The sequence below is a fragment of the Hemitrygon akajei genome, chromosome 8, assembly GCF_048418815.1.
Source record: "Hemitrygon akajei chromosome 8, sHemAka1.3, whole genome shotgun sequence".
Taxonomy (NCBI): domain Eukaryota; kingdom Metazoa; phylum Chordata; class Chondrichthyes; order Myliobatiformes; family Dasyatidae; genus Hemitrygon; species Hemitrygon akajei.
This window is the reverse complement of record NC_133131.1, coordinates 113,240,666-113,255,966: the sequence shown is the minus strand read 5'-3', so window position 1 is coordinate 113,255,966 and position 15,301 is coordinate 113,240,666. Positions and strand designations below refer to the sequence as shown.

Below are 15,301 nucleotides of genomic sequence, written 5' to 3'. Positions count from 1 at the left end.
CCCAACTATAATCTCTTTTCAGCTATGCTCCGTGATGCTCAGAACATCATATTTGCCAATCTCTAACTGCAATACAGCATAATCTACCTTTTTCCCTGTACTACATGCTTTCAGATATAACACCTAGAATACTGTATCCATTGCCCTTTTACACTGCAGCTAATCCCACTGACTGTAAATTTGACCTGTCATCCATTGTTGTCATCCTTCCTGACAATCTCACTACACACTGCCTCTGCTTGTAAACTGTCCTTAGCCCATCTGGTTCCCATCCCCCTGCCAAATGAATTTAAACTCTGCCCAACAGCTCTAGCAAACATTCCTGCAAGGATATTGGTCCCCTGGGGTTAAGATGTAACCCTTCCCTTTTGTGAGGGTCTTACCTTCCCCAGAAATCTGAAACCCTACCTCCTGCACCAGTTTCTCAGCTATTTCATCTACCAAACCATTCTATTCTTACCCTCAGTGGTACATGACAGAGAGAGCAATCCAGAGATTGCTACCTTCGATATCCTGCTTTTCAGCTTTCTACCTGGCTCCCTAAGTTCTCTCTTCAGGATCTCCTCATTTTTTCCTACTTATGTCATTGGCGAAAATATATGCCAAGACTTCTGGCTGCTCACCCTCCCCCTTTAGAATGTTGTGGGCTTGATCTGAGAAGTCCCTGACCCTAGCACCTGAGAGGCAACATACCACCGGGTGTCTCTATTGTGTCTACTTCTCTAACTATGGAATCTCCTATCCCCGTTGCAGTCCTATTCTTCCCCCTTCCCTTCTGAGCTGCATCGCCAGACTCAGTGCCAGAGATCCGGTCACGGTGTGTCGTCTCTTCAGTTTCCTATATGAGCCGAAGGTCATCAAGCTGCAGCCCCAGTTCCTTAATATGTTCTCTGAGTAGCTGCAGCTCTGTGCACCTAGTGCAGATGTGGTTATCCAGGAGGCTGGAGGTCTCTCAGAATTCCCAAATCTCACACAAAGAACACAACATAACCCCTGGAGCCATCCTCATTGCTCTAACTATGCACTAACAGATGAAGAAGAAACTTACCTAATATGTACCTCGCCCAAGCCTGCTCTTGCCTGATGAACCAAAAGTCCACTCTATCACTGGTCCACTCCAACAATGGCCACTCGGCTTATCGCTGCTTTATTTTTATTTACCCTTGCTACTGAATCATGACTGCATTGCCAAATAAATGTTGTCCTATGAAAGCTGCTTTTAAAAATTTCTCGCTCCCTGACCTCTCCATGAGACCTCTGCTGCAATTCAACTGTGACTATACCACTGATTTAAAAACTCACCAGGATGTTGGCTGGACTGGTGAACTTCAGTTATGGGAAGGGATTAGATAGAGTGAGCTTTTTTTTTAACCTAGAGGGAAGGAGGTTGAGGACTGAACTGATAAGAGGTATATTAAATTATGTTTATGAGTATAGATCAAAATCATTTTCCCATGGCAGGGGTAACAAGTCGAGCACATACTGTAGATTTAAGATGAGAGAGAAAAGCCTTAGAGGGGAAAGTTTTTTTAACAGAATGATTGATATCTGTATAGAGAGTGGTTGATATCTGGAACTCTCTGGCAAAGAAGGTGGTGGAATCAGCTTCAATTACTTTGTTTAAGTAACATTCAGACAGAAATTTAATATGGTGAAGATATTGAAGGATACTGACTACTGCAGGCTTTGGAATGATAGAAATTGTCAAAAATTTAGCATAGATATGCTGGGCAAAAGGTCCCATTTTGGTGCTGTACAATTGTGATTCCAGAGGAGAACCTTATAGGCAATTTGAAATGTCTATGGAAGCAGACCAGACAAGAGTGGACAACTGGGAACTTTTTCTCCCCCAGAGTCAAAATGTCTAATATTAGAGGGCATAGATTTAAGGTGAGGGGGGTAAGTTCAAATGAGATGTGCATGGCAATTTTTTTTTTTACAGAGAGATTGGTGGGTGCCGGAGTTAATGGTGGAAGCAACTATCCTATAGGCATCAGGGGCTCTTGGTTAGGTACATTAATGTGCAGAGAATGGAGGGATATGGACATTGTGTAGGCAGAAGGAAGTTTTAATTAGGCATTTGATTACTACTTTAATTAGTTCAACACAACATTGTGGGCCAAATTGCTTGTTCCTATGCTGTTGTGCTGTATATTCCATATTCAGATTTATGAGTAACAAAAAACAGGCCAGTCTGAAATGTTAAAGCTCCTCAAACAGGCCATCATCTTCATTACGGTTATCTTTCTCTCCTCATGAAGCTGAATCCCCTTCCCTGTTGCTCCATGCTTTTTTTTTAAATATCAGAGTATGATACAGACTAGAAAGAGTGAGAAAATAATAATTGTCTTTTGTTTCCAAGAAGAACATGGACTGTGTTAGATTCAGTTTGTTTCCAAAATAATCATGCAAGTTTGTTGATTATGTTCATTTTATTCAAAAGGAAATTTTTGAATGCAGGGAAGCATGTTTGTGTAGAATACCCAATGGCACTCTCAGTGGATGCCGCCCGTGAACTGTGGGAACTTGCTGATGCCAAAGGTAATTTAATGAGACAGCTATGGTAAAACAATGTTATCAGGGATTGGATTAATAATTGGACATGAGTCCAAGTGGCAATGATAGAGCATGGTGAATTTCTGATCAGAATCGGGGTTGACCCTGAGCATGCCTATTTAACTAATTGCTTCTAATATTAATATCAAATAACACATTAAATATTCCAATTGGTAATTTCGGTCACCAATTCAACAGTGGAAAAGAAATTTGTTTTTGTTTTTTGTATTTTAATTAAGTTGATCCAAAATAAAATTAGGCAGAGCAGAATAAGTGATATTTGCTGCTCACAGTTGGCTTCCTTTGCAAACTTATTCACAGATGCATACATAAACTCTATGTGAACATTTCAAAATACACTCTTTATTTGTTTTGGCTAAAGACTTGTTCAGTATTATTGAGGAACTCTTAAGTAGTTATTAGAAACTTCAGGCTTTTCAGTTCACTGATAAGAGCACAGCAGTTCTATATCCCATAGTTAAATGTTACTTATACTCATTCAATAGAAGTACATGGTTAATATTGAGTTTAAAATAAAGCAAAAACATATTCTGAAATTAGACTCATGATGTGTTTCTTTCATATGAAAGTATCAAACTTAACTTTATATACAGAAATGTCAACTCTTAAATCACGATTTAAGCATTACTTTATAATGTTCTCCATTTGCTCAGGCAGTGGATCAAACAATTCAGACAATGAGGGTTGCTATATCTTTTGAAGGGCAACACGGTCATTTAATCTGTTTTGAAAGTCAACATTGAGGTTTGACTTTTTCATCCCTTGTTAAGCATTAGTAAAGTGTGTAATTATCCACACATGATATCTTAAATTGTAGATATATCATAAGAGACTTTTAATAGAAAACATGAACACTAATGACAGTGACAAATGCAGCATTTATTTTATCTTTTCCTTTTAACCCAGCATATTAAACCACTGAAAATTTTAATTTTATTTCATTGCTTCATCTCAAGAAGAAACTTTCTATAAATTTCTAAATACACTACAGTACAACATCCAAATTTATAGTATTATTGATGTATATTTATTATTTTTGGACAACAAGGCTCACAGAAATGTGGACACTGAAAACTTACGTTGATTGGAAGTGAAACTGAATTTCTCAGCACCTCTGGCTGAGAAACTGCACACACTGAGACACTGTAGCATTACCTGTACTAAAGGGAATAATTACTTCATAATCATCTTTCAAGGACAGCTTTCATCATAAAATAAATGTGGAAATTCTATAAATGCACACAGAATTAATAACATAGCAACAATCCGTTTAGAATTTTATTGTGTTTATGTGTTTGAGTAAGTTTTGTTTATACGGTTATGTCACAGATACAATGATAATGTATATATTGTGTATGTAATTTTTCTGAATGCAGGAAAGGTTCTACATGTGGAGCATATAGAACTACTGACAGCAGAATACAGCCTGTTAAAACAAAAAGTGAATGGGAAAGAGTTGATCGAGGGTACTCTGCATTTCACAGGTAGCCATAATGAAATGCTTGCACCTAAAAAGCTGAAGAAATGAGCATTATAAAATATAAAAGTGAAAACTTGCTTTTACAGTTGTGGTTATATATTATTCTACTATTAACACAACAGTTTAATTTATTAGAGATGATAACTGAAGTAAGAAAAGCTTCCTTTTTGACTGAGACACACTTTTATGTAGTGATAGGATGATACCAACTCACCTTCAATAACAAAAAACTTCATTTCTACATATCAAAGCCTCTCCACTGGTTTATATTTTGAAAGGTTCTAATGTCATGAAAGCTGTCTCACAAATGTAAAGTTTTCTTTTTCTACCATAATTTTCACCTGAGGGCTCTCAGCTCTTTGCTAATCCTGGCCATACTTTTCTTGTTTATTCTGGTTAGTGAGGGAAAGAAAATAAATAAGAACTATTATCCTGGTATTTGTTACACCAGTGAATGCCTTTTATTAAAATTGAAAGCAGCATCAGTTAACTTGTTTTTAGTATAGATTAATGACTACACTTCAATGTATTTTTATTGTAAAGTATGATAGGTGGAAGTCATGATATAAATGCAAGTTTTTTTTAACTTAACCAAATCCCATAAAATGCAGCAAAAAACAAACTGCTCGAGGAACTTTGTGGATTGAGGGGCATCTATGGAGGCAAAGACCCTGTATCAGGATGTGACCAGAAACGTCAACTATTCTTTTGCTTCCACAGACGCTGCTTAATTCACTGAGTTCCTTCAGCAGTTGTTTGGTTTTTGGTTTGTTTTGCACCATCTGAAGTATCCCCGTGTGGTGTGGTTGTTGCCACTTTAAGCAAGGTGATGAATTTTACATAAAGCTTTACTCAACAAGAGGACAAATCAGGTGAAGAGCATAACATTTTCAGTCAACAGCACAAAAAAAAACAATTGTCCAGTCTATTTAGGGTCTCAAGCATGCTATTGGCTATTAACTACCATCAGTCCACTCTTAGCTGCTTAATATTTCAGTGCAGCACAGTTTTTGAAGTAGGGCAGAGAAAAGTGTATTGTGGAAGAGAAACGCTCTACAGATTTCAAACGTTTTTAAATATTATTAGTGTTCAAGAAATCAATGTGAATTTAGATATTCTTTCTTTTCAAATTACTACAGATTTTACTCTTAATTCTCCCCAAACCATCTTCTGGTACTTTTTAAGTGAAACATTGGCACTAAAGAACCCAGTTGTAGGATATTTAATCAGTTCCATGCCTGGCCAGTTTTGCCACGCACTTGTCATTGAAAATAAAGCTCTGCATTCTCACTGAAAATTCTCATTACCTACCACATTCAATGTACTTTATATGTTTTTAATGCAGCCCATAAGAACTAAATAATTTGTATTCATATAGCACCTTTCCAATCCTCAGGCCACATGTCACCTCACATAAATATCCAATGTAAATTGGTGTTTGTGGAGAGTTAGTCAGAATACCAGCAAATCATGTCTAATCTTTGGACAATCACCCTTTACAGACAGACAAGTCTGCAGTTAATGCTTTCTCTTTAAGATTATATCTCAAGAAATAATCACTAGAATGCTGTGAACCAATTAATGTTCTGGTTTAAAAGACCCAAGCGCGGGGTGATCGTCATTCCCCATCATACAGTAAGAACAGTTGAGATTCCAAACCAAATTTAGCACCAATTATGGTAAAATATGATCCTTGTTCAAGAGATTCTTACTTCGTAAGACCAGGTTCATCTCTTCTGTCAATTGCGAATTGAATATCTCAAGGTAGTTTCAATATTGACATTCATTATGTTGAAAACTATATTTATAATTTCAGCAACAAAATTTTGAATGCATTACTGTTTAAGGAGGCATTTATTACAAATGTATTGTGTTTGGTTTCTTATTAATTTATTTTTAAATACTTACATTTGAAGAATCTTCTTGTTATAAGATAAGGGGAGATAACTATTTACCTTCCAGGTGGACCTTTGAATAGACAACGTACTGGCTTTCTTACCTTCAGCGGGGTGTCCCGTCTGACGTGGCTTGTGGATTTGTTTGGAGAACTCACATTCAAGTCTGCTATATTCAGTGAAAATCAAAACCAGCAATACTCGAAGATGACAGTACAATTCCACACTAAAAATAGCAGGTTAGTTTCTGATATCAGTCATGTGGCAATTTCAGTTTTACTAATTGCAAGCAGTAGACATAAGGAGTTATTTGTAAAATATAATTGAAGCATTGCCCACTTGCTTCTAGAAAGAGAGGTAAAGGGTGAGCTAATAGTGTCTGTCAAAGGGAATGTTTCTGTCAAGTTATAGCTAAAGGCTAGTGGGAACAGTCAGGGTCCAATAGAGGAAAATTTAGAAATTTAAAGTCATAATACAGTAAATTGCAAAACTATCTTTTGATTCAGAGACCAGGCTTCAAGGTTGCAATGAGATAGAAATGCTTGGCTAGAAATAGTGAAATCAGAATCCTGCACTGACCCATCATCTACAGTATAGTGACTTGCTTTCTACTGTCTGTAAATTACACTGTACCTGAAAATATGCATTTAAGCAGTACCGTACAGGACAGCCATGCCAGTTTAGCATTCTGCATGAAAGAATAGGACTTACATGCTTAAATGTTCACAGAAACATTCTCAAAGGCAGAGAGGTCATGGATTTGGGAGAAGGCAGAAATTTTGAGGGGAGACATTCAGGAAAAAGATAGGCAATGATGCTTGGATCAGTTGAGCAGCCAGTTTAGAGAGATTCAGTGAGCCAGTGAGTTACCATCAGACTGGATGGGGATGGGTGTTCTGGAAGTAATCAAAAAGTCAGGATAATTTGGGAAGGTGCGGGGAATAGGGGTGGGACAGAAGTGGGTCAGGGGTAAGGACTGAGTGCCCAATAACACCAGCAACAAGTGTGTTTAAGGCAAGAACAGAGTTAGGAACAATCAATCAGTAAGAAGCACCTATCTAGAGAAAGATAGGCGGCACAGTGGAGCAGGTGTTAGAGCTGCTGTCTTGCAGTGCCAGAGACCAAGGCTCATTCCTGACCTCAGGTGTTGTCTGCATGAGTTTGCATGTTTTCCCTGTGACCTCTGAGTGTTCCAGTTCCAGTTTCCTTCCACAAACACATGTGGATTGGTACGTTATTCAGCATTGTAAATTGTCTCTAGTTGTAAATGAACAATAGAATTTGAGGTAGCTGATTAGCATGTGGTAGGAGTACAAACACAGGTTTAATGTCAGGTTAGTGTAAATGGGTCAGTGTAGACTTGATGGGTGGAGGGGTTTGTTTTTTTGCCATATTTCTATGACTGTAAGATGAATGCCTGCAGGCTGTTAGAAGACCATGTAGGCTCGAGAACACCAATCCTCAATACACTAAGTGGAGCATTTTCTCAGTTTTTCTTTCCAAAGGAAATTACACGATTGAGGATTTTGCACTAATTGCAGCATCTCATTCTGTTACCTGGAATTAACAGCAATCTAACTTAGCAGCACGAATTCAATAGTGTGTCACAGAATGCCAGACATAATGGGATTCTCAGAGGAAGATGGAGAAGATGTATACTTAACTTTGCAATGAGATCATCGTTGCATTGGATCACTTCTTGTGATATTTCCTGGTTGTTCTTTACAGTAGAAACAAAAAAAATAAAGGGCTAGAGTAGCACTGAGGGATCAATGGAGTCTGATTGAGTCTCTAACTCCAACATTTCATTACTCATTATATCTTAAGCATTACTCACAATAGTACATCAATCCTGAGCTGTGCATGTATATTTCCATTCTGGAAATTTAATATGACCAAGTGTAGAAAGGATGCATACAGTATTCAGGGATAGGGAAACGATGAGCTTAGGTTCAATACTGGACAGAGAGAAGAGCAAAGGTCAAGATCATCATCATAGTTGGGAACGGAGGGAGAAGTAAGATACTGATGGGATCAGAAATTCAAGAAATAGGGAAATTAGGATGAGAGTAGTGGTTGGAGATGATTGGGCAGGAGATTATGGTGATAGTTGGTATGTGGTACGGAGACAGCGGTCTGAGGGGAAGAACAGGATCACTGGGTAGAGGTTGATTGACGAAGAGGACATCAGAAAGGCGGTGCTCCAAAGGGAGTGGAGCAGCTCCAGGATGGAATTGATAGCGAAGATGTTAACATTAGGAAGAGCAACAAATTTCATTGCCTGAAGCCCAGGCAAATTTGACTCCATCAATGAAGGCAGAAGCAAAGGCTCACACTTTTTAAGTATTGGGTATTTACCATGTAGAAAAAAATGAAAGCGGTATCATAATTTTGTTAAATACTTAGTAGTCCAAGTGCAATTGTGACAGAACAGCAGAAGCAAATTTTCTAAATGGATCTCTGCATGCTCACAGTAACTAATCACGTTTAGCAATCAACCTCTAGGTAAAATTCAATCCATAGCACACAAGAAAAACACAAAGCAATCAAATTTCTAGTCTACCGGACAGAAAATGTCTGTATGAAATAGATGAATTAGAGAGAACTACAACAAAAGAAGCAAATCAACCTACATCTGTAATGGATTTCCAAAACCTGATGTGGGTGTCCAGCCTGAAGAGTAGGTTTGCTTTCTTATTCTAAATTGATGGAATCATTAAGTGATGAAACAAGTCAGAGAAATAGTAAAAAAAAGGATATGATGCAATGTCTAAAATTATTTCTCTATGTGGTATAAAATTGAACATGTTTATCTCATTCTTCTGAAATAAATACGTGATTGTAACAAGAAAATGTGTAACTGGATCCAAAGCAGGACATGCTGAAAATACTCAGTAGAACTACCGTGAGAAGAAATTCTATTCTTGATCCAGTGCTTGTGCCATTACTACTCAGAACTGCTACAAAATGATATACAAAGGCTTCCATCATTGGTTTGTCACCCATTTTCCCTTCTATTTCTCAGGGTAGTGGTATTCAAATAGTCCCTACTTCTGAGGTAATTTATTCACAACTCAGGAGCAAATTTTACAAAGTATTTACTCTATTAATATTCATATTGTCACAGCAGCTCTTACTGCATGCAAGTATGTTTAACATAATCCACAGGGAGAATCGATGTTATAAAGAACATTGGTGACCTTTAGTTATGTTGTATACTATTGATCTTGAATTTTGTATGAATATTTCTATTCCAGAAATTCATGAGAAATATTCAGCAGACTCGGGAATTAAGATCTGTGTCTAGAAATTGGACATTTCTTCTTGGGCGCTATAGTGCCTATAAAATGTATTCACCCCTCCTTGGGAGTTTTCATGTTTTATTGTTTTACAACATTGAATCACAGTGGATCTAATTTGGCTTTTTTGACACTGATCAAGAGAAAATGACTCTTTCATGTGAAAGTGAAAACAGATCTCTACAAAGCGATCTAAATTAATTACAAATATAAAACACAAAATAGTTGATTGCATAAGTGTTCACCCCCTTCAAGTCAGTATTTAGTAGATGCACCTTTGGCAGCAATTACAGCCTTGAGTCTGTGTGGATGGGTCTCTATCAGCTTTGCACATCTGGACACTGCAAATTTTCGCCATTCTTCTTTATAAAACTGCTCAAGCTCTGAGAGATTGCATGAGGATCGTGAGTGAACAGCCTTTTTCCAAGTCCAGCCACAAACTCAGTTGGATTGAGGTCTGGACTCTGACTTGGCCCCTCCAGGACATTAACTTTGTTGATTTTAAGCCATTCATGTGCAGCTTTTTGGCTTTATTCTTGGGATCATTGTCTTACTAGAAGACAAATCTTCTCCCATGTTGCAGTTTTCTTGCAAGCTGCAACCAGATTTTCCTCCAGGGTTTCCCCGTATTTTGCTGCATTCATTTTACCCTCTACTTTCACAAGCCTTCCAGAGTCTGATGCAGTGAAGTATCCCCACAGCATGATGCAGCCACCACTATGCTTCACAGTAGGAATGGTGTATTTTTAATGAGGTGCAGTGTTTAGTCTGATAGCCAAAAGGCTTTTTGCTCAATTTTGGTTTTATTAGACCATAAAACCTTCTTCTAGCTGACTTCAGCATCTCCAACATGCCTTCTGCCAAACTCTAGCTGAGATTTCATGTGAGTTTTTTTACTTTTCCTCTTTGCCAGTCTCCCATAAAGCTGCAATTGGTGAAGCACCCAGGCAACAGTTGTAGTATGTGCAGTCTCTCCCATCTCAGCCACTGAAGCTTGTAACTCCTCCAGAGTGGCCATAGGTCTCTTGGTGGTGTCCCTCACTAGTCCCCTTCTTGCACGGTCACTCAGTTTTCTCTCAGCAATATTTTTATTGGTTTTTAAAATCAAGAAAGCATTGTACAAAGGAAGTTTGTGCAGTACATAACAAATGTACAATTCACATCTATGAAAGAGATTCACCCATAGTACAATCATGCTTTGGTTGCTTCCCTGCCCCTCCCTACCCCTCCCAATTCCTATCTCCAAGCCATCATTGCATTAGCAAAAAGGGTTAAACAGAACCTTTATCCCCATAGAGCTGCATTGGTATAGAGAGGGTTTATTTTCCTAACGCATAAACAGTTGTATGTTTACACGTCAGAGTTCGTAGAATTTTACCGGAGAATGCTGAAAGTCAGGGTGTTATGTGCAGAGGAAAGGAAGAAGGGATGAACCTTTAGTTTGGCTGGAAATTCTGAAAATATTCAAGAAAAGGTCCCCTCGCCTTTTGGAACTTTATGTCTGAATTGAGAGTTGAATAATGGATCTTCTCAAGGTATAGACTGGTCATGATGTCCCTGAGCCATTGAGCATGGGTGGGCAGGGCAGCATCCCTCCACCTGAGTAAGGCTGCGCGCCTGGCCAAAAAAGAGGCAAAAGACAGTATGCGATGTTTGGTCGGACTTAGGTGTGTGTTCCCCTCTCCGGAAGTGCCAAAAAGAGCAATCAAAGGGTTAGGTACCAGATTGTAATTAAGTATTTGAGATAGAGTTTGGAAAACATCTTTCTAGTATTTTTCCAAGCTAGGGCATGGGTCACTCAGTTTTTGAGGATGGCTTGCTCTGCTCTAGGCAGATTTACAGCTGTGTTATATTCTTTCATTTTTTGATGATTGATTTAATTGTACTCCAAGGGATATTCAATGAATTGGAAACTTTCTTGTATCCATCTCCTGGCTTATGCTTTTCAATAACCTTTTCACGGACTTGCTTGGAGTGTTCTTTTGTCTTCATGGTGTAGTTTTTGCCCAGGGATACTGACTCACCAGTAGTTGGATCTTCCAGATACAGGTGTATTTTTACTACAATCAATTGAAACACCTTGACTACACACAGGTGATCTCTGTTTAGCTAATGATGTGATTTCTAAAACCAATTGGCTGCACCAGTGATGATTTGGTAAGTCATTTTAAAGGGGGGGGGGCAGTGAATACTTACGCAATTAATTATTTTGTGTTTTATATTTGTAATTAATTTAGATCAATTTATAGAGATCAGTTTAGAGATCTCTAAAGAGATATAAGCGATAAAGAGATATAGCGATCTCTATAGAGAATGTCTTTTTCTGTTGATCAGTGTCAAAAAAGCCAAATTAAATTCACTGTGATTCATTGTTGTAAAACAATAAAACATGAAAACTTCCAAGGGGGTGAATACTTTTTATAGGCACTGTATGTTTGACAATACCAAATCAGGAAACACAAAGTTGCAAAATTGGGACATTGAGAAAATAATTATGGTAGATTATTGCCCATTTAAAAACCTCCCTCCATGCTTCACAGACGGCAGCAGCTTGCTGGACCAGATAGGTTGTGTGAGTGTGTTAGATACGGAGATGGGGAAATGGTGGCAATGGTGGAATAAGAGAGATGGAACAGAGTAATGGCAGACTGGTTTGCTGGAAACTGCTCATAGGTTGAAAAGTTTATTAGCTGACACAAATTTATTTTCTAATTAAAAAATTGTGGTAAGATTATTTTCACAAAAGAACAATATGAAGGGGAAGGGAATACAGTGGATTCCAGTTAATTGAGAAATTTTGGGACCAGTACGTTTTGGCCCAATTAAGCAAATGCTCCAATTGGTTGAAGTTTCATGGAAATAGTTCAAAAGGTATTAAAAAAAACCTGTTTAAATGAAATACACAACAAATTGGAACACTACCAATACTGCGACAGTACTATAAAACTGTATATTTTTTACTAATAGTTATTGACAGAGAAATTCAACCAGTGTATGCTCCCATGTCATTTTGATTGACTATAAATGAACAAAATTAGTGCAGACACCAAGTGCAGATTATGGACTGCCTTCACACTTTTTTTGATGATTGCATCCTCTAAATCTTCATTATCATTGTAACATTCAATGTAATTGTTGATACCTTCAAATTCTTTGTAGATCCTAACTTGTTGAAGCAGTGAAATAATTTCATTTTCACCACTGGCCTTTTCTGGCATCTCCAAGTCTGAATGCTTGAAACTGCAGTGAGCAAATCAGTTCTGAATTATCTTACTGCTTATTTCTCGAGAACTATCAGTGACAAGTTCACTGTTTTTTGAACACACAACTGATGCTATTTCAAAACTGTTCACTCTTAGCACAGTGTAGTGTCCAACGGCCACACAAGTGCACATGACTGGCGCAAGTTAGAAAGTGTTCAGCAACAGTCTTCTGTCCCAATTGAATAGCATAATGTCTCTGTAAAGAATATGAATCCCAGATTTTTCTCAATTAGTTTTTGTTCTTTAAGAGTTGTCCTAAATAAGTGGCTGTCTCAATTAACCAGAATCCACTGTACTTTAAAACACACACAATTCCTATTTTCATATTTATAAACATTTAATTGTATGGTGATAAAGAAAGCAGTGTTCACAACTTTGATCCAATTTCTGTAGCTAAATAATTAAACTGAGCTGTGCATTTTGATGACATCAATACATGCAGGAAATATGACAAGCAAATGAAACCTGCAGTAGAGTGATTGACGCCACTATGTCTCTGATCCAATTCCCTGATCGGCAGGGCTTCTGCTAGAAATGGGCACACTTTAAGTTTGCTTTTATGTGAAAGTTACTCACATGAAATAAATTGAGTGGATCCAATTTCTAAGTATAAGAGAATTTATCCCTTCCATTATATAAAAATCCTCTCCATTAGTACATCTTTGTTACTGTACATCAGGACTGAACATTTATCAATTCATTCTACACAAATAATTGTAATGATGACAAAAATAGCTTGTTTTAGAGATGTTTTCCTGGAGATTTTAACTTTGACTTTTTGTTTGCTTTCCCACTGTCTCAGAAGTTAGAAGGGAAAGGGTTATTGGCATATCATTCTGAAACAGGTTGTAACAGAATCAGTTCTACTGATGTATCAACAAGTAATGTGATATGAAATTTCAATTTACAATATCAAGTGTCTGCTTTTTATTAACTTTTTTTAGACCAGTAGTCTGGATTGAAGAAAGAGGACCAGGATTAAAACGTGGAAAACGTATCAATTTCCAATTTAAATCCGACAATTTGGATCATATTCCAGAAGTGCCTAATAATCATGTTGGACTATTTATGAAAGACCTCAACCTATTTGCCCAAAAACTAGTAGGGAAAAAGCTCACTGACACCTCTGAAAAGAAACGCATCCTTCACTGTCTGGGCCTGGCAGAGGAGATAAGAATTTATTGTGAACAGACACCACCAAAATAAAATTATTGTTACATTTCTGACTCTGCAGATATAATTGGCATTCTGTTAGATCGATGGAAATTATTTTAAGGACTAATACAGTATGTATGCTTGATTTTAAAATTTTGATTAATGCAGTTACCTTATTAGTCCTTTGCAGAACTTGTGTTAAGAAACAGGAAGTGATAGTTATATAGTTATTTCGTAGTTATATGTTACCAACAAGCAGGTGGATAAAGTCTGATCTCGTTGGAATCTTTTTGTTTTGTTCTAATATGATAGCATTTGCTAAAACTTAACATAACTGGAAATACTATTATTCTTTATAAAGGACATAATCTCTGTGTTAAGCAATAAATGGGGCAAGCGTTCTGAATATTTTGCTACATTTATATGCACTCTTATTAAGACTTGATTTGTAATAGTTGAGATTTAAATACAGTGGATTTTGGTTAATTGGGCCATGGGTTAATCAGGGCAGCTCCTTATTTGGGACAAAATCTAATCGAAAAAAAAGCTGGAATTCACTTTGTTTATTTGGGACACTATGTCACTTAATCAGGACAGGAGTATGTTGCTGAATTTTCTAATTAGCATCAGTCACATGCATTTATGTGGCCGTTAGATACTACATCATGCTTAAAGCGAACAGTTTTTACGTAGTGCTGCATGTTTGTGTTCAAAAAGCAGTGGTTTTTTTGTCAATTGGCAAGAAATTCAGAACCGTTTTGCTCACTGCAGTTTCTTGCATTCAGGATTGGAGACGCCAGAAACAGCCAGTAGTGAAAATGAAACAATTTTACTATTTGAAGAAGTTAGGAACTATGAAGAATTTGAAGATTAATTTCATTGAATGTTACAATGAAAATGAAGATTTGGAGGATGCATTCGATAAGAGCATTGTATAAAGGCAGTCCATAATCTGAACTAGGTGTCTTCACTGACTTTGTTCATTTACAGTCTATCAAAAGAACATGGGATAACACTGGATGAATTCCTCTGTTGATAACTATTACGAACTAATACACAGTTGTATAGTACTGTTGTATTGGTAGTGTTCTAATTTGTTCTGTATTTCATTTAAATACATAATTTGCTACACAGTTAAACAGTAGTTTGTCAATTTTTATTCCTTCTTAACTATTTCCATGAAACTTAGGCTAATTGGGGAACTGTTTAATTGGGCCAAAATGTTCTGGTCTCGGTGTGCCCCAATTTACTGGAATCCACTGTATTATATTTCCATAGTAACTAGAATTATTAGCCAGGCATTACTCTGTTCTCCTTTAGTTATGTCATATATAATAAATGAGATATAATTGAATTTGAATAAAAGAATGACTTAATAATCTGTGAGATTCTTAAATCATTCTTGTGATTACTTCAAATAAACCAGATTTAGTACTATGGTGAAGATTCAATATGCTAATGTAATTTATGTGACATAATTGGCTTGTCATCTAAATAAATTAAATTGATTTCTGTTCTTAAGTCACAACTTGTGAATTTTTAAAAAAGTAACCAAATGATATGTAAGAGCTAGATTATACAGTTAAAAATATCAGTATAAATTCATTTAAGTAGGCCTAAAATACCAATAGC

The 15,301-nt window shown here is 37.0% G+C and overlaps 1 protein-coding gene across 2 annotated transcripts in view; it reads left to right on the top strand.

The window, feature by feature from the left end:
• The window catches only part of blvra (biliverdin reductase A), a 50,985-nt gene extending 35,937 nt beyond the window's left edge, over positions 1 to 15,048 (top strand). For both annotated transcript variants that reach the window (XM_073054397.1, XM_073054398.1), the window contains 4 exons: positions 2,444 to 2,541; positions 3,954 to 4,061; positions 6,020 to 6,191; positions 13,459 to 15,048. In XM_073054397.1, the coding sequence (XP_072910498.1) occupies positions 2,444 to 2,541; positions 3,954 to 4,061; positions 6,020 to 6,191; positions 13,459 to 13,720 (640 nt within the window). In that variant the 3' untranslated portion in view covers positions 13,721 to 15,048. The remainder of the gene's footprint in view (positions 1 to 2,443; positions 2,542 to 3,953; positions 4,062 to 6,019; positions 6,192 to 13,458) is intronic.
• The last annotated feature ends 253 nt before the right edge of the window (positions 15,049 to 15,301 follow it).